The sequence below is a fragment of the Rhinoraja longicauda genome, chromosome 8 (assembly GCF_053455715.1).
Source record: "Rhinoraja longicauda isolate Sanriku21f chromosome 8, sRhiLon1.1, whole genome shotgun sequence".
Lineage (NCBI taxonomy): Eukaryota > Metazoa > Chordata > Chondrichthyes > Rajiformes > Arhynchobatidae > Rhinoraja > Rhinoraja longicauda.
Window position 1 is genome coordinate 34365215 of NC_135960.1, and position 27644 is coordinate 34392858.

The following is a 27644-nucleotide window of genomic DNA, read 5'->3' on the forward strand; positions in this document are numbered from 1 at the left end:
AGCAAAACAAATAAACAGACTTACACAGTGAAATTCTGCTGTTCCGACATGGGCAAATGGAACTAGCGTTGATGGGGCATCTTGGCTGGCATGAGTTGGGTCGTTGGGCCTGTTTCAATGCTGTATGACTCTGCACATGTGGAATTTTGGTGGTCCTGGATTGGTGGGGTTTCCAGGCTATCGAATGTTATTTTATTAATACTCTTTTCAAAACATTTATTTATTTATTTGTGTCATCACACAACTGTTTGCCAATAGCGAGCAAATTTTAGTGCCACGTCATGGCCTCTGCAAGATCCTTTACAGTGCATGTGTCATGCAGCATGTCACAGCTCAGGAGATGTCCCATAGTCTGGAGGCCCCGTTCGCACTCGCAGTCTGCTGCATCTTCAGTATATCCCCACTTCAGCAAGTTCGATTTGCTCCTCCCCATGCCTGTCCGCAGTCTGTTGAGACTGCGCCAGGTTATCCATGGTTGGTAGCAACCTGGTGGGAATTTCTCAGAGGGATCGGTTACCATGTGAATGTCTTCCTGAGATTTCTCTAGTCCCTCTTCCCAGAGTTTGAGCTTTCTGGACGATGCACTGCAGTCCAGGGGATGGACAGAAGAGAAGAAACTTCTGCGTGACTTCTAACGCTGAGGTAGCAAAGGGTGGTCATGTAGGGGGTGTCTTTCATCCTCTGATTTTTTTTAAAAAGATGCCACAGGGTAAGATTTCAGTGAACCTAGTAAGTTTCAACAGAATGCAGAGAAGAGATCCAGGTAGGTTTCAAGCTACCAGAAGCAAGGTGGTGGGGAGTGGAAGGTTGTTTATGGATGGAGTGCCGGCAAATGCAAAGGTACATGAGAACCAGGGCCCAGGAGAGTAGAAATCTCGACCATTTCATTTAAGTTACACCACCTCCGCTCTCCTCCCAAACATACACTCCCCTGTTTCTGAGTCTACTTCTCCCTTTGTTCACTTTTCCCAACCTTTCCTTCCCTCCCAATCTGGTTCCATTTATCACCTTCCATCCTCTGACCCATCTCCCAACCCCAACAACCTTGCCTCCCAACCATTACCGCTTTATACCGGCATCTTTCCCCTTCCCTCTCAGCCCTGACACAAGACCCAATACATCAGCATGCACCCTTTGCCTCCACAGATGCTGCCTGACCTGCTGAGTTCTTACAGTGCCTGTTTTCTTTGCTCTGAAATGGCAAACTTCACCTGGTGAGTCGGCTGCCCAACCATTGGGAGTCTTACTGCATATGTAATCCGTCTGGGAGTTGATGAATGAAGAGTAAAATGTTCCTGTTTTTCTCTGAGTCAGCACCACGGGAGATTTGACATCTTACCAAAAGGACCATGTTTTAAGCACTTCCTCTGAAAGACCCACCTCAGGACTGCCCTCGAACATGAGCTCTGGTGCCAAATGTAGGAACACTAATGAAGGACATTGATGAAGGGCGACAAGGAAATGGATGAGATTCTGTCACCTACAAGTAGAAGTGATAATATGGTGCTCCTCAGGGAGGGGGCATTGTTGTAGGCATTTCCATACTCACAACCCATTCGAAAAGCCATATATATAACTCGCGCAAACATTTGGCACATTACTACATTGTAAACGGGCATAATTTCAAAAGCAAGTGTGACAGCCTTGACATCAGGTTTTTGAACCGACCTTTCAACCCTAATCCTACCTTGACCAAGCAAACAAAAGGACCACTACTTGCATTACTTGTTTTTGGACTTGGACTTGTTTTTTTCTAATTGTATTTTGCAATCGTTTTGTATTGCAGCTTTTTTACTGTCTTGCAGCAGTTATGAGTAATTTATGTATAAGTTATGTTTTTGTGTGTTGTCTGAGTCTATGAAAACAGTGGGTTTCCAAACCCAACCATCACTCCTCTGGCTCAGGTGCATCTTGGCTTCCCCAACAGGCAGCACAGAGCACTTCCTTCAAGCTGGGCACCTGGAATTAGTGGATAGCTTGAAGTCACCCTTAAAGAATACCGGTGACATCCGGTCCCTGAGAAGAGATTCAGCAGGTCAAGCCGGGAAGGGCCCTTTGATAAGATCTTGCATTGGAGACCACTGCAAGATCTTTAGCTCAGTGTCAGGGGTTATGGGGAGAAGGCAGGAGAATAGGGGTTACGAGAGATGGATCAACCATGATTGAATGGTGGAGTAGACTTGATGGGCCGAATGGCCTAATTCTGCTCATGTCACTTATGACTTTATACGCACACCTAAATGTTACCGCTACAACAGCTAATATGTCACCGACGACTCTTTAACTTCTACAGATGCACTGTGGAAAGTACCGACAAGATGCATCATGACCTGGTAAGGCAATTCCAACTCATAGCAATGCACGAGACTGCAGTTTTAGTTTTATTTTAGATTTAGAGATACATCGCGGAAATAGGCCCTTCGGCCCACCAAATCTGCGCCGCCCAGCGATCCCCGCACATTAACACTATCCTACACACACTAGGGACAATTAAAAAAAAAACATTTACCCAGTCAATTAACCTACAAACCTTGGAGTGCGTCTTTGGAGTGTGGGAGGAAACCGAAGATCCTGGAGAAAATCCACGCGGTCACGGGGAGAACGTACAAACTCCGTACAGACGGCGCCCGTAGTCAGGATCGAACCTGAGTCTCTGGCGCTGCATTCGCTGTAAGGCAGCAACTCTACCGCTGCGCCACCGTGCCGCCCCAGTTGGGACATTTGCTGGGAGTGAGACTGTGGTACAGTCGCTGGGAGTGAGACTGGGCCCAGACCACAGACACTACCCTCCCCACCATCGAAAGCATCTGAATGCAGCGCTGCCTCAAGAAAGTGGCATCTATCATGAAGGATTGCTACCAGCTACGTAAGGGTCCTCAACTCGCTGCTACTTGACCAAGGATTGCTACCAGCTACGTAAGGGTCCTCAACTCGCTGCTACATGACCAAGTAAACAAAAGTAGACCACCACTTGCATTATCATGGACGGGTTTTTTTTCTAATTGTATTTTGCACTAATGTCTGGGGTTTTTTTTCCAGCTTTTTCACTGTCTTACAGCAGTTATGAGTAATTTATGTATAAGTTATGTTTTTGTGTGTTGTCTGAGTCTATGTGCCTGTGATCCGAAATTCCGATCACAACTTATGCATCTTATGTGCATGGCACAACACGGAAAATTGTGCACCTTGTGATAAAATTCCTAATTTAGGGAAAAACACACAATTATTATTTGAAATTAGAACACAAATGAAGGAGTTATAACAGAAACACATCAAATAACAAACAAAGTTTGCTGGTATCAAATGCTTCCTCCCAAAATAAACATGCAAGAGATATGATTTTAAAGAGGACTTTATAATCTTTATTCAGTATTCTGCGAGAAGTGTTTGGAGAGCTTCAAGGTTACAGAAAGCTACACAATGTGCGGCACACGTTCACCGGCATTAATCATAGCACTTTCACGTTTTGACATGAAATGTAGTGCAGACTCCAAGAGTTTAAAGTTTGCATCAACACATTAGGGGAGACCTTTGGCTTGTTAATTGGTCCTTCAGGTAAGTATTCAGCAGGTTAAGTATCACTCTTTGTCATTGACACCAACAGACAAAGGGTCTAGTTGGTAACATATTACCAGTGGCCCTTGGAGAGAGAAGGAAACCGAGGCAGTATAAAAAGGCACTCAAATCACACAAAACAACATTACAAATGAGCATTTATATTGCTGGGCTTTCCAAAGTAATCGGGTTTTCAATTCTCTGGTGCCAATGTGTAATGATGCAGTTACGTACACACACATATAAGTAAACATTCAATGGTTTAACCAACGATGGCTTGTGGACATTGGAAGAGAACTAAAGCTGAAATGGGGATGAGCAAACACACCCACTCCAGCACTTCCTGCCAGATTGACTCAAGCTCTGAGTGAACAGAAAAGCCAACCTTCCAGGATTACAGATGGAACTCAAATTTTTGCCTTTGGAGGAAAGTTAAAAAGCAATGGTATATACTTTGTTAAAAAACTTTTATTAGATATAAAAATACCAAAAATTGGAATAATAAACACTTAAGCTACGTCCAATTGGGTAATTCAGAGTTTATTTTGCTTTCTGATTGATGTTCCATGGGCATATATGGATGAATGGCCATTGGGAGTATTAGTAGAATAACCACTGAAGCAACGTCCAATTAGGCAATGTGGAATCTATTTGCTTTCTGATTGCTCTACCAAGGGGGATGTATGGTTGAATGGCCAATGGGAGCAATGTGGGGCGAGAGGTCCAAATGAGTAGAAGTTGCAGGTCATGTGATCTACCTCCCGGTAAACCACAAACTAAATTAGCTATCTTGCTATTAGGCCAAGGTAACCAAGCAGAGATCAGTCAGCATGGACTTCCAATCTCCTTCCTGACTACTAATCAAATGCACCATGCACAATGTTACCTGATTAAGCTACACAGCAAGGTGGAGCATTTGGTCGAGTATTGAAGAAACCGAACAGCAAGTAAGTTTTGGTCCGGAAAATATTTGCTCATGGAGTGCCTTCTTTTACAAAATGATGGACGGATTTTGTTTTGCCAGTGCAAGCTTGCTTCTCAACGTCTTTCTTAGTAGTGAAGATGGAGGGAGATTCGGCCTTACAGCAGGAGCAAGCACCGTACACTGTGTTCAGTGATGTAAAACAATTTCTAGATCCACTCATAGACTGCCTCCTCACTGTTGGGTTTAATAGGATTGAAGACATTCCCTAAGAAGTCCACTCTGCTTTGGACATTCAGTTACAGTGAACCGCAACTTGCCGCACATTCTGATGTTAAGTTGGTGCTGGCCGCGTTTGTTTTGAGAGGGTGGGAGTGGTGGACTTTGCGATTGAGGTCGGTCGGGGATACAAAGATAATTATTGGGTTTGCAATGAAGCAGGTTTGAGAATTTTGAGACCATACGTGCTCCAAAAACAACAAAATAAACATCGCACATCAGTCACATCACTCACAAGGATGCAGACTGTGGTCAAACAACAGGTGCAGGGAGGAAAAGAAAGTTATTTCCAATTTATTGTCCATTTTCTGGAGATGGTCATTGCTGCCTATACGGCAGTACTGGCGAGGGGGGAGAATTTCTTCCAGAATAATTGCGACAACTGGTATCACATGTGGGCGAGGTCTGGGGAGGGTCCACTTCTGATGGACATCACTAGATCTGTTGGCCTCCTGCAATAAGCTCTTGCTCACCATGAAGAGACAGCTTCATGTTGTCAGATCCAGGACACTGAAGCAGGATTTGAAATCACAGAATGGAATTGAATCTACTATCCTCTGTGTTATTACTCCAGGTAACGACTTCACTAGAGCCATAGCAACCACGCACTACTTGCTCATGACACAGTAACCTGGCTTAAGTTCATTTCAGTTATTTAACTAACCCTGTTGGTGGGACAAAAGCAGCTTCAAAAGTGGGTTAATCAGGCTGAGAGCATCGACTGCAGTCAACAACATAAAGTTACTTTAACCTCTTGATCATTGTCCCCAGGGACAAAGTCAATGGTTCCTCGGTTGTCCTGCAGTGCTGGTTAATTACTTGGATGCATGTCCTTAATTTTAGCAAAAGTCTGCTTTGGTTGATGTGTTTTGAAATCTCAAATGTTGTCCATCCATTTGTGAAAGAAAAGCATGTAGTAACAGTGGGGTTGAGTGAAACTAGGAGCACACTAAGCTTTTCTCCTCACTGACCATTCACCTGTGGGAATGATATAGAATTTATTGCCTCTCTCTCTCAGATGTCTGGCATTTGCTTGCAATTTCTGTACTTCACAAAAGTCACATGGCAGGGCCTTCTAAATGAAGGCAGTCACTGCAATAAAGACTATTCTGGCTATGGGAATCTCCCAGCTGCAACCCGTGACAATCTATATCCTGTCGCCTAAGCAACCATGTCAGATTTGTGTTGTTTGACATTTATCTGTGTCACATTTTGATTTATCTAGGCCTGAAGTTTCATCAACTCAAAACAACAAAATCCATTTGTAACAATAACATGTAACATACATGTTGAGTAACTGGAATATAGATTGCAAGCTTCAGATGTGGCCACAACATGGATCTGTGTTCCACTTAGAGACAAAGGGTCAGGAGCGCTTGTTGAAGGTAAGGCCTGGTGTTCTGATGGATGGACTACTGTGAATGAATGGGGCTGAGATGGGCTGAATGAACTTTGTGGTCCTCTCCTCTCCTCTCTCCTTTTGTCTTCTACTGACCTTCCAGCTCCAGGATAGCCAACTGCACCCCAACACCAGGAAGGTGAGATCAATGAAGCGGGGTACATTTCAGGGTCTCCCTCTATCTTTCTCTGAGAACTCATGAAGCCCTTGTAAGTCCCACATAGATGAGATGGGGAAAGAGGGTCCAAGCACATAGACATCGTTAGTCCTGTGTACTATGTACAGTATTACGTATGTGTGTGCATATTTATGTGTATGCAATGCACACACATTTGTGATGATTTCAATTTCCAAATGATTAAGGTGTAGCCTAGACCAGTCCGTGTAGTTCTACATACAACTGGGTATGACAGTATAAAAAGACTGAATGAGTCTGCAAAAAGGAATGAATTAGAAAAGGAATCTGATTAAGACTAACTTTCAGAAGCAGCAAGTTAAAAAATACATTGGCTTGCACAAACATTCCACATACAAGTATAAATTGTTGCATGCTCACACTGGACACTTGCAACATCAGGGCACCTCAAGGACACACCCAGTGCATGCTGGGAAACCACCGCGAGTGGCATTTTAATATTTGTTTTATAAAACTGACCTCTTTGGCTTTTTTCTTTTCTTCCGTCTTTTTTTTAAAAAAAGAATTTGTTTAAAAAAAAATTACAATCTGTACAGAAAATGTGTTTTTGCCGGCAGACTTTCTCCGGTGGGCAGGGAGGTGAGGCGCGTTACTTCCGGGAGTGTGGCAGGTAGCTGTTCTCGATGCAGAGGATGATGAAGGAGCTGGAACAGGGGCTGGAGCGCTGCTCCAGGAGCCGGCTGCTGAGCAGGGAAGAAGCCATACCCTTGCCACTGCCCTTATCATCTCTCCAGGCTTCACAGTAGCTGTCTCCCTGGCGCCTTCCCTTGGAATCTGACCCATGCCAGATCAACTTCTCAGACCTGAGGGATGAACGGGTGGGGGCGGGGAGGAGGAAAAGAGAGTTGGTAGGTGTGAGGGAGGCAGAAAGTGGGTACCCCCCCCCTTTACTCTCAGTCTGAGTAAGTGTTCCGACCCAAAACATCACCCACCCATTTTCTCTAGAGGTGCTGCCTGACCCGCTGAGTTACTCCAGCACTTTAATGTCAATGGGTACACTCATCCCAAGACCGCTGAGCTATCAGGGCCCTCCGGAGACAGTCCTCTTCTGCTCTCCATGCAATGGGGCCTTCTGCACTGTCAGACACCCTCCATCTTTCAATGTTATGCCAAGCCCAGGGCCTATTGCATGACACTGCGCTCGGTTCTTTGGAGTGTCTTGAACCACAACTTTTGCACTGAGAGCCTTACTGCATTAAAAGGCGATGCTTTGGGTGTAGTGTGCTGGTACATCTTGAGGACAGGGAAGTTTCTCATTTTACAAACGGAGCAATGGCCCTATTGTTGACACTTTCTCTTTCACTGCTTACCCATCTTCTTCTGTCTCTAATCCCACCCGACCACCTTACTTCACCATCTTCCATCCCACGTTCAAATCTCCAGCTCCCCCTTAAAGAAGCCTTTGACCACCCATCCTAATATCTCCTTCTTACCCCTCAGCCTCTATTGGCCTTTCCTAACCCCTATATGCAGGTCTTTGGTTTTACCACCTCAACAAGGCAATGGAACCAACCGCACTATTTACTTACCAGGCCTGGTCTCGAAGCACATCTCGTCCGTCGAAGGAATAGATGGCGGAAGATTTGAAAGGAGCTCCAGATCCGGTGAAGAGTGAGCTCCAGCTATCAAACAGCACCTCTCCCTAAGGACAAGGAGCAAGAGGACTCCTCAGTACAACCCACTGGCTACCTTAGACCTTCCCCAGAAACTTTACAAGAACATTATATTCTCCAATTTCAAGTAAAACCCATCCTTCTCTCTTTTGTACCATCCCCCCAGGTGGGTACACAGTTTCCTACCACCCCATTAGCCTGTTCCTTTCCCCTCTGCTTTCCGCTCATCTTCCACTCCTCCTGACTCTGATCCTTTGATTTCCTTTTATTGCCCACATTCCAGGAATGCATTCTGTGCCCGTGTGCCGTCCTGCTGGGAATGCATAATCAATCCTTGTGCAAACCTGTCAGGAATGCATTCCAACCCTGTTGCATTCCAACCCTGGCACAGCCCTGTCAAGGATGCATTACACCCCAGTGCAGCCCTCTTAAGAATGCATTTGCAAGCAGAGGTACTACTGCCTGGGATGTGTTGTTAGTTCCAGTGCAGCTCAACTTGGTACTCTGCAGAACATTGCTGCAGAGAGAATGGAAGTCCATTCTCGGCTACTATGTATGTAAACATTTATGTTTCTGGCCATGGCAAAGTGTGATGACTTACCTTGCCGTTGACAATGGGCACCGAGTTCCTGTCAGCGCGGCGAACCACACTATACAGGTCCTGCAGCCGGGACGAGAGGAAGCCCCTGAATGTGCCCATCAGACCCACTCCACGTGCCTGCTGGAAACACTGGAAGTCCACCCCACGGATCCCCTGCATGTTGCCTGTGAGGGGCGTGTTGAGAGCCATGAGATGCAACTGTAGGCAGAAGAAGAGAGTGTCAGCAGGCGGAAAGTAATCCCAGCTCTTACTCCAGGCTGAAGAAAAAAGAAAACATCGTTGACAAGGCTGCCAGTAACTAAACTGCAAAAGAAAGATGAATCTGGATGAGCATTTGAATGCCAAGTTATCGACAACCACAGATCAAAGGGGCGATGTAGTGGCTCAGCGGTAGAGTTGCTGCATTACAGCGCCGGAGACCCGGATTTGATCCTGACCATGGATGTTGTCAGAATGAAGTTTGCACGTTCTCCCTGTGACTGCGTGTGTTTTCTCTGGGTGCTCCAATTTCCTCCTACACTCTGAAGATGTATAGGTTTGTAGGTTAATTGGCTTTGGTAAAAATTGAAAATTGTTCCTAGTGTGTAGGATAGTGCTAGTGTACGGATCACTGGTTGGTGCGGACTGGGTGGACAAAGGGCCTGTTTCTGTGCTGTATCTCTAAAGTCTAAAGTGCTGGTAGGGGGTCTAATACAGATGTACAGCATGGACAAGGTGGGCCGAAGGACCTGTTTCTGTGCGATATGACTCAGTGAACTGCTTTTGATCGCTTTGGGGTCATGAAAGTGCTCAGTGATGCAGTGAATGGATCTGCTGCCTCGCAGCTCCACGGACCCCAGGTTCGATCCCGGCTTCAGGTGCTGTCTGTTTCGAAATTGCATATTCTCTCTGTGGCCGTGTGGGTTTTCCCCGAGTTGGCCGGTTTCCTTCCATGTTCCAAAGATGTTCAGGTTGTTTGCTCCCAATGTATAGGTGAGGAGTGGAATCTGGGGAGGAGTTGTTGGGAGTTTGGGAGGATAACATAAGTTAAGTTAGGTGCAAGTGTAAAAGTGGGTGATTATTGGTCAGCATGGGTCCTGTAGGACTAAGGGGGCCTGTTTCCATGCTGTATCTAAGGCCCTTTGGTAGACACAAAAAGCTGGAGTAACTCAGCAGATCAGGCAGCATTTCTGGAGAAAAGGAATGTAACGTTTTTGGTCGAGACCCTTATTCAAACCCAACCCGAAACGTCACCTATTCCTTTTTTCCAGAGATGTTGCCTGATCCATTCCATTCCAGCTTTTTGTGTCTATCTTTGGTGTAAATCAGCATCTGCAGTTCTCCTACACATAAGGCTCTGGTATTTACTCAGTTAGGAGCAGAGTACAGTTCATGCATCCGGCCCACATTATGCCACCCCCCCCACCCCCGTACCCCTACCATTTACCATTGGCACCCCATGCAGTCGGCCAGCATGGACGGGGGGAGTGACATGGGGTCGGTGGGAGATGCCGTGCTGGTTCCCCCTCTGAGTTCCGGCTGAGCGAGGAGGAGAGGTGGCTGCTGGCCTTCTCGGCACGTGCTGGGGGTGGTGCGGTTCCGGCTGCCTGCGCGGCTGGCTCTCCGTCCGTCGCTCCGGCTCACGGTTGCGGTTCTCCGGAGAACCCAAGTCCGTGGAAACCACTCGATCTGAACTGGGCGCAGATTCCCGCTGTCCGGAATACTGCACCACTGGCGGGGATCCCACTGCCTCCACTTTGTTTTCCTGTAAAAGGATCAGCATGTCAGGAAAATTAAGGCACAATCCAGGACTGAGCTTTAGTTGAGAGATTTTCCATGGAAAATTTTAGGTATAATAAAACCATTAAATATCAGTCGTGGTATTGATCTATTATTGCCAGTGTACTGAGGTACAGTGAAAAACTTTGTTTTGTACGTTAACTTGTTAAATCATACTATACATAGGTACAATCACAGCCATTACACAAGTACAACAATGCAGGGAGAATAATATGAGAATGCAGGATACAGCATTACAGCTACAGAGAAAGAGCACATTTAAAAAAAAGTGCAAGAGCTGTAACAATGTAGGTTGGAAGATCAGGAGTAAACCCTTAGTTTATGAGAGGTCAATTCACTAGTGGGGAAGCAGTGGTTACTAAATCTGTGATACAAACTTTCAATATTTTATATTTTTTGCCTGACAGGAGAGGGAGATGGGGAATCAATGTGGGGCAAGGCACCCTTGTTTGCATGACAGACTGGATGACATCCACAACTCTTTGCAATTTCTTGTGGACTTGGTCAGAGCATTTGCCAAACCAAGCTATGATTTCTCCCAGTAGGCTGCTTTCCACAGTGCATCTGCAGAAATCACAATGGACTATGAGGGATTTGAGATTAGCTCAGCAAAATAGTGGAGGTGCCGTGAGGGATAGAGCAGGAATAAGAGGCTGAATCGCCTGCTCTTGCTTCTTTTGGTTTGGTGACTGATGGTCTCACTCCAAGCTCAGAAGCTGGTGTGCTCTAAGCGCACAATGTCGTTGCCGCTCCGATGGTGTCCCACATTGTCAGGGCAGAAATCGCATTTGGTCTTGAAGGGTGGACGAAAAAGCTCCCAGGGCTGAAAATCATCGCAGACTTTCCTTGCGGCCTGCCCAATATTTATCCCTTAAGCAAAATCACTGAAAGAGCTTGTTGGGCCATTGCATGAGTTCAAACAGGTTATGTGTCTTTTCAAAATCAAAAGAACAAAAATATTTAAAGAAACAAACCACGATGTGTATATAAAGAAATAAATACTGAAGTGGAGAGTATACAAATCACGGGAGCAGAACTGTACTCACAAGGATTCCACCTCCAAGGTAAGGAATATACTCTCCAAGCTGTAAGAAAAGATAATTTTGTTAGGTAACCAGTTTCTCCGAAGCCTGCCCCTCTATATGTACACTGCTTTGGTTAATGCAGTCTCGGAGTACACATGTTTTGGTACATATTTACATATACAGTAAACCCTCCCAATATTGGACCTTGGGGCGAGAGGATGGTGTCCATTATTGCCGATTGTCCGTTATAACCAAGTGAGGGGGGTAAACATTAATCTAAGGGTGGGAGGGAAGAAATGCAGATTTGGGTGGGAGGGGGGGAGGGGTTTAAACAAGCAGGAATTCAGAGGCTGGGGGCCACAGAGCCCTCAGCCCACATGAGGTGTGCCGGAGACGGGCCTGGTACTCACACCACCTTCATGCTGGTTGCTCTCTCCGCTCCCACAACCAGACGCATACCACATTACATTGGGTAACTGGCGGGAGTGGGCGAGGGGGCAGCGCAAAGGGAGCTTCAGTCCGCTATAACTGAAATCTGTTATATAGAGGCCCGTTATTGCGAGGGGTTACTGTATAAAGTACTTTAGCATTTGAACATGTGTGTCTGTGAATAAGTGGTTTTGTCCCTGTATTGATGTGTGTGAAATGTGCTAGTGCATCTGTACATGCCTGTGTTCTGAGTGGATTGTGAAAATGTAATAGAATGTCACGTCGGGTTTGGCCAACGTGAAGCCGGAGGGGTTGACACATCGGACCAGGTTCCAAAAGAGTAGTGGATCTGAAAAACACTTACATAAACCTGCCGCCAGCCATCTCTCACTCGAATATACAGCTCTCCGCGTTCCATGATGTAAGCCAGTGTTCCCTCGTGTAGACTTTGAGAGATGCTGAGCATCGTTTGGTAGGTCTGTAGGACGGTAACCTGCATGATATTGAAATGTAATGTCAGGGATGCTGCTGACACAGATGAAGAATTATTGGACTGTGTCGAGGATTTTCTTTTTTTTAAACTTTAACTGGGAGGTCAAAAACTGTCCTCTTGTTCACAATAGACAACACGTTGATCAACCAAGAGAAGACAAGATGTTCAGCCCTACATTCCCGACGGTTGATCTGAAACTATTGCACTTCATTTTACGACGTCACCCTCTTCGGGAGTTAGTGCTGAAGAGGCCAGACTTACCCCAGACGCTGAGGTTGCCGATCCTGGGGGTCCGGGGGGACCAGGTGGGCCGACAAAACCTGTGTGTGGTAGAAGGGGAGGGGAGGAGAGAGGGTGTTGTGGGATGGGAAAGAGATAGAGGGAGAAAAATGTAATTCCACATCATGAAAAATGAATAGCCCTTCAAACCACGCTCACCAATGTGGGGCACATATTGTATTAATTATTCACTAACTGGTTGTTTTGCAGATTATTGTATGATTTGACCATCAGCTATCAGCAGGTACGGGCGAAAAGCCTACAAATCTCTCCTTGTTATTCATTTTTACTTGCTATCCTCCCGGATGCATTGGAGTGTTTGCTGGCGAAGTCTCAGCCAGTTTTAACCAGATTTGTCATGTTCTATGGTGAGGGCATAATCAATGGCCCTGAAAGCAATAGTAAGTTTGACCATTTGAACCCACCACCAAAACTCTTCTTTGAACAGATCCCTTCATCTGATGAAATCCTCTCTATATTAACCAAACCCAATCCAAGCAAATCCTCCCCACATCAAGAAAACCCTCACTAACCAGACCACATTCACTCCATAATCAACTAATTCCTCTTGATCTCAACCTAGAACTCTCCATCCAAACTAACTGCCCTTAACACAAACCAAATCCTCTGCATGGGAAATATTTTGCAACCCTATCAAACCTTCTCCATCCTAATTAAATCACATGACTCCAAACATTTCCCATTAGAACAAAATTATCTCTATCCCAACAAATCCTTCCCAAGTCAATTTAGTTCTCTCTATCCAAATTTAACTCTCTACATCCCAACCAATCTGCACCTTCAACTAATTCTGCAGATCAACAAATTTCTTCAGCCCAATCAAACAACATCACAAGCCACTCCCCAATACAAACCCAACTCTATTAAATCCTCTAGAACTCTATCAAACTCTCCCCAAAAGAACCAACCCCTCTCCAATGCAACCAAGCTCACTCCAACTGAACCAATCCTTGCCAACCCAACCACCCGCTTACTAATCCAAATAAATCCTCTCTGTCCTAACACCACAACCAAACACAGTCATTAACCCAGCCAAATCTCTCCAATTCTACCAAACCCCCTCCACAACAACCAAACCATTTCCACTCCATCCTGAACACTCTCCACTGCGACCAAATCCTCTCCAATCCAACCAACCCTCCCCACAGATACCAAATAATCTGTTCCACAACATTCACTCAACATCCATTCCACAACAATCAACCTCTCTCCATCCTGGTCAAATCTTCTCCATCTCAACTATCATTTCCTTTCCAACTAAATCCTCGCCATATTAAACAACCTCCCTTCAACCACCCTACCCTACAGTATATATCCACCCAAATTCATTTAAACTGTATATTTCAGAATAAAATAAAATGAGACCCACTTGTTGATGGTTGGTCTGGTGATACACCTGATGCTGGCAGGCCAGGTACACCAGGTAGTCCTGGGGGGCCGGGTGTTCCTGGGTAGCCGTAACCTGGGGGTCCTGGGTTGCCTGGCAGGCCTCTGGGTCCAACAATGCTGTCTCCTTTTGGCCCCTGGTTGATAAACAGATTGTTTGCTCAGATAATAACATTCAGTGAATGGGACAATGAAGCAAATGTCGGAGATATCCTCATTATCGGTGATAACCCCCACCCACTGAGTCCCTGATTGACTGAGGTTCCGTCTCCTGACCCTTGATCTATGACCCATTCTCCCCCTCCCCCTGATCTCAGCCTCCCACTGAAATGTCCACAGGAGGTTCTTACCTGAAGCCCTGGTCGTCCTGGAGATCCAGGAGGTCCTGCAGGCCCGGGTATACCCGAGCCATAGCTCGATGCTCTCTTCTCTCCCTTCTGCCCTGCATTACCTCGGTCTCCCTTCTCTCCCTGCAAGAGGACGGGTGGAAGGAAGAAGATGAAAGATCTTAAACTAAAATGAGCCAGCTAAGACTGAGCACAAAAACTAAACATGTCATGGATGACTAGCTCACAGCCAGTGGCCATCAACCCTGATTGACTTGCTTCCAATCACCCAATGCTGCCACCATCAGCATAGTGACACATCACCTCCCACGACCAATTGGACTTCTTGTTACTTCAAGGAATAATTACATCAAATAAGCATTGTTGCACCCCTGACGTTTTATCCCAGAGATCCCAGATTTGTATCCAGAGCTTATTCTTTAATTCCCAAAGATTCCAAGGCTATGGAAGGATTGAGAATGCTGAGGTAACTTGATAAAGACACAACTTCAATTATTTTATGAATAAACAGTCCTGAGCTACTGTCTACCTCATTGGAGACCCTCAGACTATCTTTGATCTGACATTACTGGCTTTATCTTGTACTAAACGTTATTCACGTTAATCCCTTCATCAAGTATCTGTATCCAGTAGATAGCTCAATTGTAATCATGTATTGTCTTTCCTCTGACTGGTTAGCACGTAACAAAAGCTTTTCACTGTCGGTACATGTGACAATAAACTAAACTCAACTCAACTCAACTAAAACTCCATCAGGCCTTTGGTGGTGAGGGAATAGCAGATTTCCAGACGATTGGATAATGTTTTGTTAACACTCCAACAACATTTTAATTCACTTTAATTAAGATGTTATATCCCAACTTTCTAGTGAATGTGATGGGTTTCAAGGGAATGCAGAAGTGGGGCCTTAGCAAATGGATGGAAGTGCTTGGGAACTAGGATTCTGGTGAGTGGATGCGGAATGCAGCAACTGGGGTCCTGGTGAGCGTAAAGAGAGTGTGGGAAATGGGGTCCTGGTGAATGGACACAGAGTCAAGATCACCTATGAGCCTGAATAGTTGGATAACAGATTACCAAAGTAAAGAACACAAAGTGCTAGTGTAACTCAGGCAGCATTTCTGTATACTCTGATAACCTGGAGACACAAGAACTGCAGATGCTGGTTTACAAATAAAAACACCAAGTGCTGGAGAAACTCAGTGGGTCAGTCAGCATCTGTTGAGGACATTGAGAGGCAACATTTTGGATTGGGACCCTTCTTCAGACAAGTCCAGTCCGAAGAAGGGTCCCAGCCCAAAACATCACCTGTCTACGTCCTCCACAGATGCTGACTGACCCGCTAAGTTACTCCAGCACTTGGTGTTTTTATTTGTAAACCATCATCTGCAATTTCTTGTGTCTCCAGATTGTAAGTGTGTACAAAAACTGTCAGCAAAGTCAAATCTTCACTAACGATCTCTATGTAGATACAAAAAGGTTTGGGGCAGAATGTAAGCAGGTGCCCAAGCCAGTACTGCAGTCACAGGGAGCATGAGAGTTGAGTTTGTCAGTTGGAAGATTGTAACACTTACCCTGTTTGCAGAGTGAAAATCATACACATCATAAGGAACGATTCCTGAAGGGGAAGAGCACAGAGACATTAGTACTGGTTCAGGTGCAAAGAAACACTTCAATAACATCAACAAAATGGTTGAGCTGTTGGCTCAAGTCGAGCTGCCCTAGTGTGGTCCTGACCTTGGTGAAAGGCAGGCCTCACACTTCCCAAGGAAGTCTCCGTGATGTAGGGAACGTGAGATACTATGGTCCCTGGTCTCCTGCCCTTCTTATTGTCCCACTACTTCAACCATTCACCCCTTCAGAATTAATGCTTGACACTGTGTGCCATCCACAAGAGGTTACTGAACAGCTTACAGAGACCACCATCGTGACCGTCGCACGGATAGACGGGTGGGCCACAACCCATGGAAGACGTCGAAAACCCGGCGACGCCAAGTAGCCCGGCCAATGGGCCGCGGCTGCCCCGTGAAAACGTCGCTTAGGACAGTAACCCCGGCGGGACCCAACGGCCCGTCGCCCAGCACCAAACCAGAAACCGCAGTTGGGTAGGCTGGTATCTCCTCGTCCGCCAGCTGCACCGCAGCCAAGGCGGAATAATCTATGGCCGGGACCACGTCGAGGACGGCTTCATCAGCTGGGTGGGACAGGGCATCAGCAACCAGGTTACATTTGTCAGCAATGTGGCGGATGTTGGTTGTGAATTCGGAGTTGCCGTGGGCTGGCGCTGCTGCCGAGTGGACCAGGGATCTGAAACCTTAGCGAACGTAAAGGTGAGGGGCTTATGGTCAGTGAAGGCAGTAAAGTCCCGGCCCTCCAGGAAATTGCGGAAGTGTCGTACTGCCAAGTGCAAGGCGAGGAGCTCCTGGTCGAACGCACTGTACTTCCGTTCAGCCCGGTTAAGCTGGCGACTGAAAAAGGTGAGAGGCCGCCAGTGACCGGCGAGCGACTGCTCCAGCACGCCGCCGACCGCGGAGCCCAAGGCATCCACCATTAGTGCTGTAGGGGCATCGACCCACGGATGCACCAGCATCGTCGCCCGAGCCAATGCTTCCTTGGCCCCATCAAAAGCAGTAACCCCGGACTAAGTCGACCTCCAAAAGGAACAGCCTCAGCCAGGTGGGCGGAGAAGTCCTGGATGTGGGGAATAGGGTAGCGATCCGTGATGGTGGCGTCGTTCAGGTGGCGGTAGTCACCACAAGGCCTCTAGCCCCCGGAGATCTTCGGTGCCATGTGCAGCGGGGAAGCCCATGGGCTATCCGATCTCCGGACAATTCCCATAGCCTCCAAGTTGCGAAACTCCATTTTGGCGATGTGGAGTTTGTCGGGAGACAGCCTGCGGGCGCGGAAGTGGAGCGGACGTGGAGGCGGTGGTCCTGAATTAACAATGTGATGCACCACACCATGTTTCAGGCTGGCCATGTGGAATTGCGGAGTCAAAATTTCAGGAAAGTCCCTGAGCGTAAAACCTGAGCGTAAATGTTGTCCACTAAGACACCTGGTTGCGGATTGGCGTGGCGGACATAGCAGGGCGCAAGGAGATCACTTCCAATGTGGAAGCGTGAACGAGGCGTTTCCCCCTCAAGTCAACTAAAATTGATTGCGCCCGCAGGAATTCGGCGCCCAGCAACGGTGAAAGGCCAGGTGAAGTGGCAAGGGCCAAAGATAAGCGGAATGGTGCGGACGCTGTAAGTTCATAGGGTGCTGCCATTCGCGGCAGTTAACGAAGGCCCCTGCTTCCCAGAACGAGTGCCCACCTCCGATGGGGACAAAACGCTGACTTCCCCCTCTGTGTCCACCAGGAATCGTCGTCCCGAGCGCCAGTCCCATGCATATAAGCGGTGTATGCGGCCGACCGCCGAGGTGATTACTGGCGGCCGGCCCCAGCATTTCCCGGACACGGACAGAGCGAGCGGCATTGGCGGGCTGCGGAACCCCAGCATTGGTGGTAGAAGCACCAATTCTCCTTCTTGTTCATACCAGCTTCTCCCGGAGCAAGAAATTCAGCTGAGCCCCCGGTGAGCACGGCCCCAGGTCGCTGCGCCCTCGAAGGCGCTATTGACACACGATCAAGCGAACCTCCGCCCTGCCCCCTGGCCAGCCACAGCTCATCTGCACGTTCCGTTAGCTGCAGGGGGACATCGAAACTCGCCCAAGAGGAGCAGGCGGATGTCGTCGGGCAACTGCTCTAGGAAGGCGTACTCAAAAAGCAGGCAGGGTTGGTGGCCGTCCATGTGCCTGAGCATTTCGCTCATGAGGGCCGATGGCTTACAGTCGGCGAGCCCGCCCATGTGGAGGATCTGCGCCACTCGCTCCAGGCGGCTGAGCCTGAAAGTGCGGAGGAGCAGCACCTTGAGACCGTTGTATTTGTTGGCCGCTGGCGGTTCGCACAAGTAAAGCACCAACCGACCGGCCATCTCTTGGTCGAGTGCGCCGACGACATAGAAGTAGCGGGGTCATCGGCTGTAATCCTGCGGATGTGGAATTGAGCTGCCGCCTGCTGGAACCATACCGGGGGCTACGAGGTTCAGAAGACCGGCAGCTTAAGTGCAACTGCGTTTGGCAATGGCAGGCCGAGCGCTGGCGGCGTCCATTATTGCCATCCAAAATACCTATTTCGGACCGTCGAGGTCACCAATGAAGCGGGACTCGTGTCAAGCGAAGTTTTCTTTATTCCTCAAGCACCGTACGGCTCCCCAAACCCCCAACCAGTTCAACTCCACTACTAACTGCCACTCCTCCCCGTTCCAAGTTCCGTGACCCCGCCCCCGAACCGAGGGTTCGCACTATGCGTGGCTCACCACCAGGGACCGCCACAGTTTTATCTTTCTTCCCAAATTGCAAAGACAAAGACAGTGTGACAGCTTGGGTTTTACACCCGGCACCCTTCGCCTCACCCCTCACCTGCACCAACAAAAAGACGTGCAGGCCTGCAGCCCAACCACTGGCAGTGGCGCAGCCCCACAGCCCCACAACACCACATCCCCACATCCCCACAGCACCACATCCCCACAGCACCACATCCCCACAGCACCACATCCCCACATCCCCACAGCACATCACCACATCACCATATCCCCACAGCATCACGTCCCCACAGCACCACGTCCCCACAGCACCACGTCCCCACAACACCACGTCCCCACAGCACCACGTCCCCACAGCACCACGTCCCCACAGCACCACGTCCCCACAGCACCACGTCCCCACAGCACCACGTCCCCACAGCACCACTGCCCCACATCCCCACAGCACCACATCCCCACAGCACCACATCCCCACAGCACCACATCCCCACAGCACCACATCCCCACAGCCCCACATCCCCACAGCCCCACATCCCCACAATGCCAGGGACCTGGGCTCCAGCACCCGGAGGAAACCCCACGGCCACAAGGAGCACCCAAGGCCAGGATCGAACCCGGGCCCCCGATGCTGCGAGGCAGTTGCTCGACCATTGACCCACAGGAGTCTACTACACCACAAACCTGCACATCACCGCAACGCGGGAGGAAATCCGGGCATCCGGAGGAAACTCATGTGGCCACAGGAAGCACCCGTGGTCAGGGCCGAACTCGGATCTTTGGCCCTGTAAGGTAGCAACTCTACCATGGTGCCACACAGTCCCAAGGTATTGTGCATTTTGTGTCCTTTACTGTTTATTGTGCAGTGAATGTTTAATGGCTGTTTTTCCAAGAGTACTGTATATAATTAACCCTCTTATCCATTTATAGTTTACAATCTGTAATGACGGATACCATCACCCCCCATGTGGTCCGTTGTAGCGAGGGTTTACTGTACTTGAATATGTGTTGGCATCTTCCACTCTGATTGTTCATTGCTATCTTTCCAGTGCATGGCTGAATTGTTTTGAGCAAGTATTGAATTCTTACAGGAACCTTTTATACTGCTGCTGCCAGAATCTATTTCTACTCACCGGGTGGGCCTGGTATTCCTGGCTGACCCACTTCCCCTTTGGTCCCATGGGAACCCGGATAACCTGGGCTGCCATGCTCTCCTTTTGAACCTGTACAAGAGAAGAGAGCAAATGCGAATGTAAATGGTCATGAAGCTGTTGTTGCAGTTCAGATAATCCTAATCCTGCTAAAACAAGATAGTTGTGTTCCTAAGAAACCATGTGTTAGATTGTGTGAATGGAGTAAAATGGGTTAGTGGCTAGAGCGTTTAGACTCGCGATGAAAACGATTTCTCCCCCTAGAATTTTCAAAGATAATGAATGGTCTTTTTAATTTATAAATTTATTTTTGTCACTGCAAAGTAAAAATACTAAAGGCCATATGTAACATTCGGTATGCCACCGATTGAAGCAATTGTTTGTCAATTTCAATGACCACCTGCAGTGAAACCGACAGACATCATTATACTTTGAGATGGTTACATGGAAACAGTCATTTTTCCTAGATTGCTTTGTTTTTCCAAGACAGTTTTTTTACCCAGCTTGTCAATTGCCAAATTGACAAAGTAACTTTTAAGTTGTTATCATGTTCCCGATTGAATCAATTAGGGCGGTGTAATATAAATAGTGTTGTTTAATTTGTTTAATTTGTCAATCACATTAGATCCGTATGCATTATATATTATGTATTCTGCTTTGTGGAAATACACAATGTAGCGGAACTATCTGTATTATAGAATAGAGTTTGGAGGCTTGGTTCAACAGGTTAAGGCTGGAATCTACACTCATACCTCTGTCTCCATTTATCCCGGCAACATTACATCAGCACTCTGTGGCCAATAGAACCAGGAGCATATCTTAACACATGAATGTTCAAGGTGATGGCTCACCACAAGCTTCTGGGGGGTATTTAAGGATTGTCAATAAATGCTGGTGGTTACCAGTAACAACCACTTTCCTTAAAAGAACGGGGGAAAGGAACAATGACAGTGATAAAGTTTGCAATGCAATGAGAGATCACTGGATTTGGCCATCAGGAGGCCAATAAATTTGTTCTAAGCAGTTCTGTGTCAATTATTGCAAACTAAGAAATCTGAATTTAAACAGAATATACCAGATTATTTCAATAAATCAGGCAGTATTTGTAGAGTGACAAACACATTTTTCAGATTGACGAAGGCACAAGAGACTGCAATGCTGGAATCAGAAGCAAAAAAACAAAGTGCTGGAGGGACTTAACCTCTGTGGAGGGAGAAGAACAGACACTTTTTGGACCCCTCTTCTGTCTGTGATGCCTCATCATTTTATTTCTGCATCTGTATCCAAAGGAAAAGCAATCGCTTCGCCTTTAACCTCACACGAATTGAATTGAATTGAATTCCACATTCCAAAGATGTACAGGTATGTAGGTAAATTGGCTTGGTAAATGTAAAAATTGTCCCTAGTGTTAATATGTGGGGGTCACTGGTCAGCGTGGACCCGGTGGGCTGAAGGGCCTGTTTCCATGCTGTTTCTCTAAACTAAACTAAAATTGAATTGAATTGAATACTTCAAATCGAGTGCCATCAAGGTCAAGATGAGGCCTCTATTCAACTCCTTCCCTCCAGCAAAATTGAGGATCTCAGTGCCAGAACATTAGTCAGGGGATAAACGCACTTTATTCCAGAAGAGCAATAAATGGGTCTTTACCTGGTTGTCCGAGAAGTCCAGGATAGGGGGCAGCTCCTGCACCAAACACCTTCAGAAAAGAAGGTAAGAGCAAGTCAGTGTTAGCCAAACTCCGCACCACTTTTCCCAGCACCAGCCAGGGCTCATGGCTGGCACTCTTGTCTCATAGAGAGAAGGGAGTGAATTCCTCTCTCCACATGAACTTGAGCGCTAATATTTAGGCTGGCCCTTCAGAGCTACGGGTGGGGCATGGTGGAGGTGCTGTCTCTGGGTTGAGACCTGAAGCTGAGAGTCTGGCTGCTCATTCCAAGACACTGTTCCGAGAAGCACCGCTGAGTCCCTCAACTGCAGTGTTTGTTTCAGAGAGTGTCAGGCAAGTGAACAATATGGCCAGTCCACAGCTGAGTGCAACGAGGGCCTCCATGTTGACCTGCGAGATGTTCCAAAAATTGGAAGGTGATGCTAACCAAATAACCTACAGCCCGGGAGATACATGTTGGTCAGGACACCGGGGAATACTTCCGTTGTTATTCTACACGATTGTGCTCAGAGATCTTCCATGGGAATAGACATGGCCTACGGCCAAAAGGCAGGACTTCTGACAATGCGGCATTCCCTCACTGCTTCACTGGAGTGTGGTCAAAGATACTGGAGAACAATGAGCCCGAGACCTGATCTGGAAGCTAGAACCTGGGCGATGGCTGGGATTGTCCACAAGGGATGAAGTGAGATAGACCTCTTGTACCGTGCTTCATTTACTACCTCCCTCTCAGCTGCGACCCACTTACGTTGTTGTCAAAGGATGATGCCAGTAGCCCAGGGGCTCCAGGAGGTCCAGGGGGTCCCGGAGGGCCAGGAATACTCTTAATATGGAAGGAAAACAGAATCAGAGCAAAGCTGGGAATTAAACAGCGGTTTTGTCAAATAAAGTAATCAGGTGGACTTACCCGGAATCCATAACTGCTGCCATAATCTCCTCCCTCACCCTTCTCCCCTTTCAGTCCATTTATCCCAGGACGACCCTATCCAAGAGAAAAGATGGGATTAGACCGTGAGAAAAGATGTGGCGGCAACGGTGGCGCAGCGGTAGAGTTGCTGTCTTACAGCGCTTGTAGCGCCAGAAGCCCAGGTTCAATCCTGACTATGGGTGCTTGTTGTATGTGTAATTTGTCCCAAGTGTGTGTAGGATAGTGTTAATGTGCGGGGATTGCTGGTCAGTGTGGTGCGGTGTGGGCCTGTTTCCGCGCTGTATCTCTAAACTAAAATAAACTAAACTGCAATGTACCCGTGCAAATATCTTTTAATTGTTAGTATATCAGCTTCAATCACTTTGTATGGCAGCTCATTCCATATCCTATGGAATCCATTCCATATTCTGTATGAAAAAGCTGCCCTAGAGATTCCTATTAAATCTTTCCCCTCTCATCTTTAACCTATACCCTCTAGACCCTGGTTCCCCAACCGCTGGGAGAGTGTGTACATTCATACTTTCTTTGCCCTTCATGATTTTATACACCTTGAAAGATCACCCCTCAGTTTCCTACACACCAAGAATAACATCCAGCCTTCCCAACCTCTCCATATATCTCCATCCCTCAAGTCCTGGCAACATCATCATCAAACTTTTCTGCACTCTTTCCAGCTTAATGACATCTTTCCTAGAGCAGGTTGATCAAAACTAAACGTAGTACTCCAAGATAGACATGCTGGGTTACTTTCGCATTTTGTGTCTATTTTCGATAAAAACCGGCATCTGCAGTTCCTACATACACAGTACTCCAAGTATGGCCTCATCAACGTGCTATACAACTGTAACATAATGTTGTAATTTCTATGCTCAATTATTTGACTGATGAAAGTCAACATGCCAAAAGGCTATTTCATCACCCCATCACCCCGTCACCAACCTCTCCTGGACCACCCATATTGAAGCAACGACCAAGAAAGCACACCAACCTTAGAAGGCTTAGGAAGTTTGACATATACCCTACAACTCTCACCAACCTCTACAGATGCACCATAGACATAATTTTATCAGGATGCATATCAGCTTGGTTTGGGAACAGCTCCATCCAAGACCGGAAGAAATTGCAACGAATTGTGGATGCAGCCCAGACCATCACACAAACTAACCTTCCTTCTATTGACTCCATTTATACCTCACGTTGCCACGGCAAGGTCAGCAGCATAATCAAAGACGAGTCGCGCCCTGACCACTTCCTCTTCTTCCCTCTCCCATCAGGCAAAAGGTATAGGTGTGGAAACGCACACCACCAGATTCAGGGACAGTTTTTTCCCAGCTGTTATCAGGCAACTGAATCATCCTACCACAACCAGGCAGCAGTGCTGAACTACTATCTACCTCTTTGGTGATCCTCGGACTATCCTTATCGGACTTTGCTGGCTTTACCTTGCACTAAACATTATTCCCTTATCATGTATCTATACATTGTAAATGGATCGATTGTAATTATGTATTGCCTTTCTGCTGACTGGTTAGCACACCACAAAATCTTTTCACTGTACCTTGGCACACATGACAATATACTAAACTGAACTGAACTGAATCTGTGGTGCCACCTTCAGGGAATCGCTGGCCGGTGCAGACTCGGTGGGCCGATGGACCTGTTTCCGTACTGTGTCCCTAAACTAAACTAAACTAAAAAAGGCAGGTTTGTCCCGAGGCCAGGAGGGTGAGAGTGACTCTGGCCCTCCATCTGGGGTTTTAAGATATTCCAGATTTCACTAAGGACCAGCATTGACCATTTGAATAACATAATTTCAGGGAAAATTTATGAGAGTTCTGTGAGTTTCTCAGAAGATAGAATTCCACTGCTGATGATTTTTTGTTAACATCATTTGGGATAAATTTACAGTGCTGCAGGATTGAAAATCCTGACAAGAAATACAGCATTTCTGGACAATAAACATGTGCCAAATTGCTGGACTCCTGGTTAACCTGCTTCAGCAGCACAGCACTATTTCTTTGGGGTTATGTGAAGGAATCTCTAGCCTGCCTAGGGTTGATATGTTACTACACTAGACACGATATTGGGAGGCAGCATTATTTGTTCATTCAGTCAAATACAACCCCAGTTCAGAGACAGTAAGGAAATAACTATCAACACAACTCACCGGTCTTCCTGGAAAACCTATTTCGCCTTTCCGACCTGGATATCCTGAGATGCCCTGTAAAAACAAAACATAAGAAATATAAGAAAGAGCAGGCCGTTCACCCATTGTGCCTGCCCTACCATACAATAGGACCAAGACTGCTCATTGCCACCGTCCTGCATTAATCTTCATATTCCTTGAATCCTTGAATTCCCGATGGATTAAATTGTAAGGTAGGGAGCTCAGCTGGAAGCACCCATTGATGCTGGGCACTGGTATCCACCCTTCAAATTAATCCAATGAGGTGCTGGCTTTTCGAGGTGAGGTCTTACTCAGCCATAAAATTATCACCAGGAAAAATGGTCAGACATCCTTCTATTTACAATCAAGTGGAATATACTGTTAACCAGTAGACAGTTAACGTTTAAAATCACCACACACAGGCTCTGGCATATAATGGCATGACCATCACTGAATCCCTCACTCTCAATATCCTGGGGGTTACCACTGACCAGAAAATAAACTGGAGAAGCCCAAAACCCAAACCAAGAGCGGGTCAGAGGTAAGGTAACTCACCTCCTAACTCCTCAAAGCCTGTCCACCATGGTGAAGATGATGCTCTCTATTACATGGGTTGCAGAATCTGGATCCCAATTCTGTGGGACGGGTTATGATAGTATAGGAGGTGGAGGTTGGGGAAGGGTGGTGGAAATCTGGGTTTCTACATATTTAGTGTAGTCCTTCAGTGTCTTTTTATTTTAAGTGGAACCTTGGCCTGATGCCAGCCTTCCATTCAGGCAGGGAGTGAACAGAGGGCCGGGGTTGACTGCAGCACCAGGCAGGGAGCCTGCAGCTGGTGATGGCAGAATAGACAAAGAACCTGATCCCTGTGCAAGGATTCAATCTCAGGATGAGGGTCATCTGTTTATTGGGAATGGGATTTAAAATGATTAGTATGAATTCACAAATGAACAGGGGAGATTTGAAGTTTGGGTAATGTATGGGGAGAGAATCTATTTCCTTACTGAGGAGCTCTCCAGATTTGACTGGATCTTGAAAATAAACGGATCTCTGGGATCCTTGTGATGGCACAGTAAAGCAACTAGGTTTAGAGCAGACATGAACTCGTGCTGAGTAGATAATGCAGTGGCAAAGCTCGATGGATAACGTGAGCTGACACAAGTCGCATGCAACATGAAAGCGGTAACTTTACCTGTGGGCCCTTGGGGCCAGGAATACCAGGACCACCCTGAAAGGAAAATGTTTACAGACATTTAGATACGAAGCAGTCCAACTGAGGAACCAATTCAGCCCGACCAATTCACAATGTGAGAACAAACCCCTAGGCCTAATGATTGTTCGAGTGGTGGGGCAGAGGTTGAAGGTCGAGAACCGCAAGGAATAATCGCAGAACACATTCTTCTACTGGTGGCTGGAGTATAACCTTTTGTACATCATCCAGAGGGCAATGGTGGCACAGTGGAGCAGGGGTTAGAGCTGCTGCTCATAGCCCGAGAAACCCGGGTTTGATCCTGACCTCTGTCTCTGTGGAGTTTGCATGTTCTCCGGGTTCTCAAGTGACCTTCCACATCTCGAACACGTGTGGATTGGTTGGTTAATTGGCCGCTGTAAATTATCTCCAGTGTGCAGAAACTGTGGAGAGTTTATGGGAATGTGGGGAGAATAAAATAGAATTATTGCAGGATTAGTCTAAATAGGTGATTGACCTTGGACACAATCGGCCAATGGGACTGCTTCCATGCTTAAACAGCGGAAAACTTAACAAATTTTTAACAGTGGCTGCACAAATCTCAGTCGTACCACACTTGGGAGTGCTGAGTTAGATTCCAGTTTCTAAATTACACAGGATATAGAAACACTGTGTCAAGTACAATAGAGAAACCCAACTCATCTCTTGGAAAGCACAGTGTGTCCGAACAGAGGAAGACTAGACAGGGAAAGAGCAAAAATAGAGGGCATCAAAATAAAATACACGCCAAAAGTAAAATAGGGGAACTGACAAGGAACTTGTTTATCCAGAGAGCAGCGAGAATGTGGATGTCAGATAGTGGTTGAAGCATAGATGTCCAGGGCTGGGGAAAAAGTATCGATACATTCAAGGTATAGCTAGTTAAGAACTCGAGTAAGGCACTAGTAGTTTATTCTTATAAAATAGGATGAAGAAGAAATAGAATGCCTTAAGCAGAGAATAAGCACCACTGGATAGGTCTCTGTCATACAGTTTACATAATTTAATGTAATCATCACCTCGGAAACAATGGCATGTATTTAGAAAAGCTCTCCACCAGCTCAGAAGGATGAGCCCTATTGGCTCATCCGCCTGCTCAATTGATGTGAACTTCACCTTAACCAATGAACTTGCTTGTACTGGCCAGTTCTCATTTCTTTTGTGCATGATGAGGGGATTTTGTAGATACTGGGAGAGCATTCCCAGAAACAGTGAGTAGCCCACCTAAAGTGCCTGGGTGTCATGGCTAAATTGGATAAAAGCAAGCCTCAGATTTCACAGACACCAATAATGGAGTTATGTCTCACCTAATTTGTTGATTCCCTGATTTTGCACAACGTTACGAGTTTAAAACTAGTGAAGCTATTTAATCGCTAGTTGTATGTACTGCAATATTTGGGAAATTAAATCAGTTAAGTTGCATAATTATTTGGAACTGGGGGTCAGATACTGTTATATCATTCTGTACCTTGAACACAAACTAATGTATCTCCCAGTTTCCAAGTTAATTCCCTTACTCAGCCCTCGATGAATGTACTGCTCTCTGAGCTGTGGCTGTACCAGCTGCTGAAAATACCCACCAGTCACAATTCATCATGCCTGGAATGAATGAAGCGAGTCCTGAAACCTCACTGCCTTCTCACCCCCTCACTAAAGTGGACCGTTGAGTGGGATGGGGATAAATTTCCCTCCTCTGATGATGGATCCTGTACACCAGTCAAAGTAAACCATTCCAGTTTCATTAATCGAGTGCCATCTAAGTACAATGAAACCACACACCAGCTTTTCAGATCAACACAACACAAGACTCTGCCTTGTT

At 46.7% G+C, this 27644-nt stretch overlaps 1 protein-coding gene across 1 annotated transcript in view; it reads right to left on the bottom strand.

Moving 5' to 3' along the window:
• Window positions 1-3351: 3351 nt before the first annotated feature.
• LOC144596358 (uncharacterized) overlaps window positions 3352-27644 on the bottom strand; it is a 126843-nt gene continuing 102550 nt past the window's right edge. The window contains 16 exon segments of the mRNA XM_078404615.1: window positions 3352-7154; window positions 7881-7993; window positions 8566-8763; window positions 9992-10309; window positions 11391-11429; window positions 12163-12291; window positions 12553-12611; window positions 13961-14114; window positions 14328-14447; window positions 15896-15939; window positions 19816-19905; window positions 21484-21532; window positions 22251-22325; window positions 22410-22484; window positions 24598-24651; window positions 25790-25825. Coding sequence (XP_078260741.1) covers window positions 6941-7154; window positions 7881-7993; window positions 8566-8763; window positions 9992-10309; window positions 11391-11429; window positions 12163-12291; window positions 12553-12611; window positions 13961-14114; window positions 14328-14447; window positions 15896-15939; window positions 19816-19905; window positions 21484-21532; window positions 22251-22325; window positions 22410-22484; window positions 24598-24651; window positions 25790-25825 — 1767 coding nt within the window. The 3' untranslated portion in view covers window positions 3352-6940.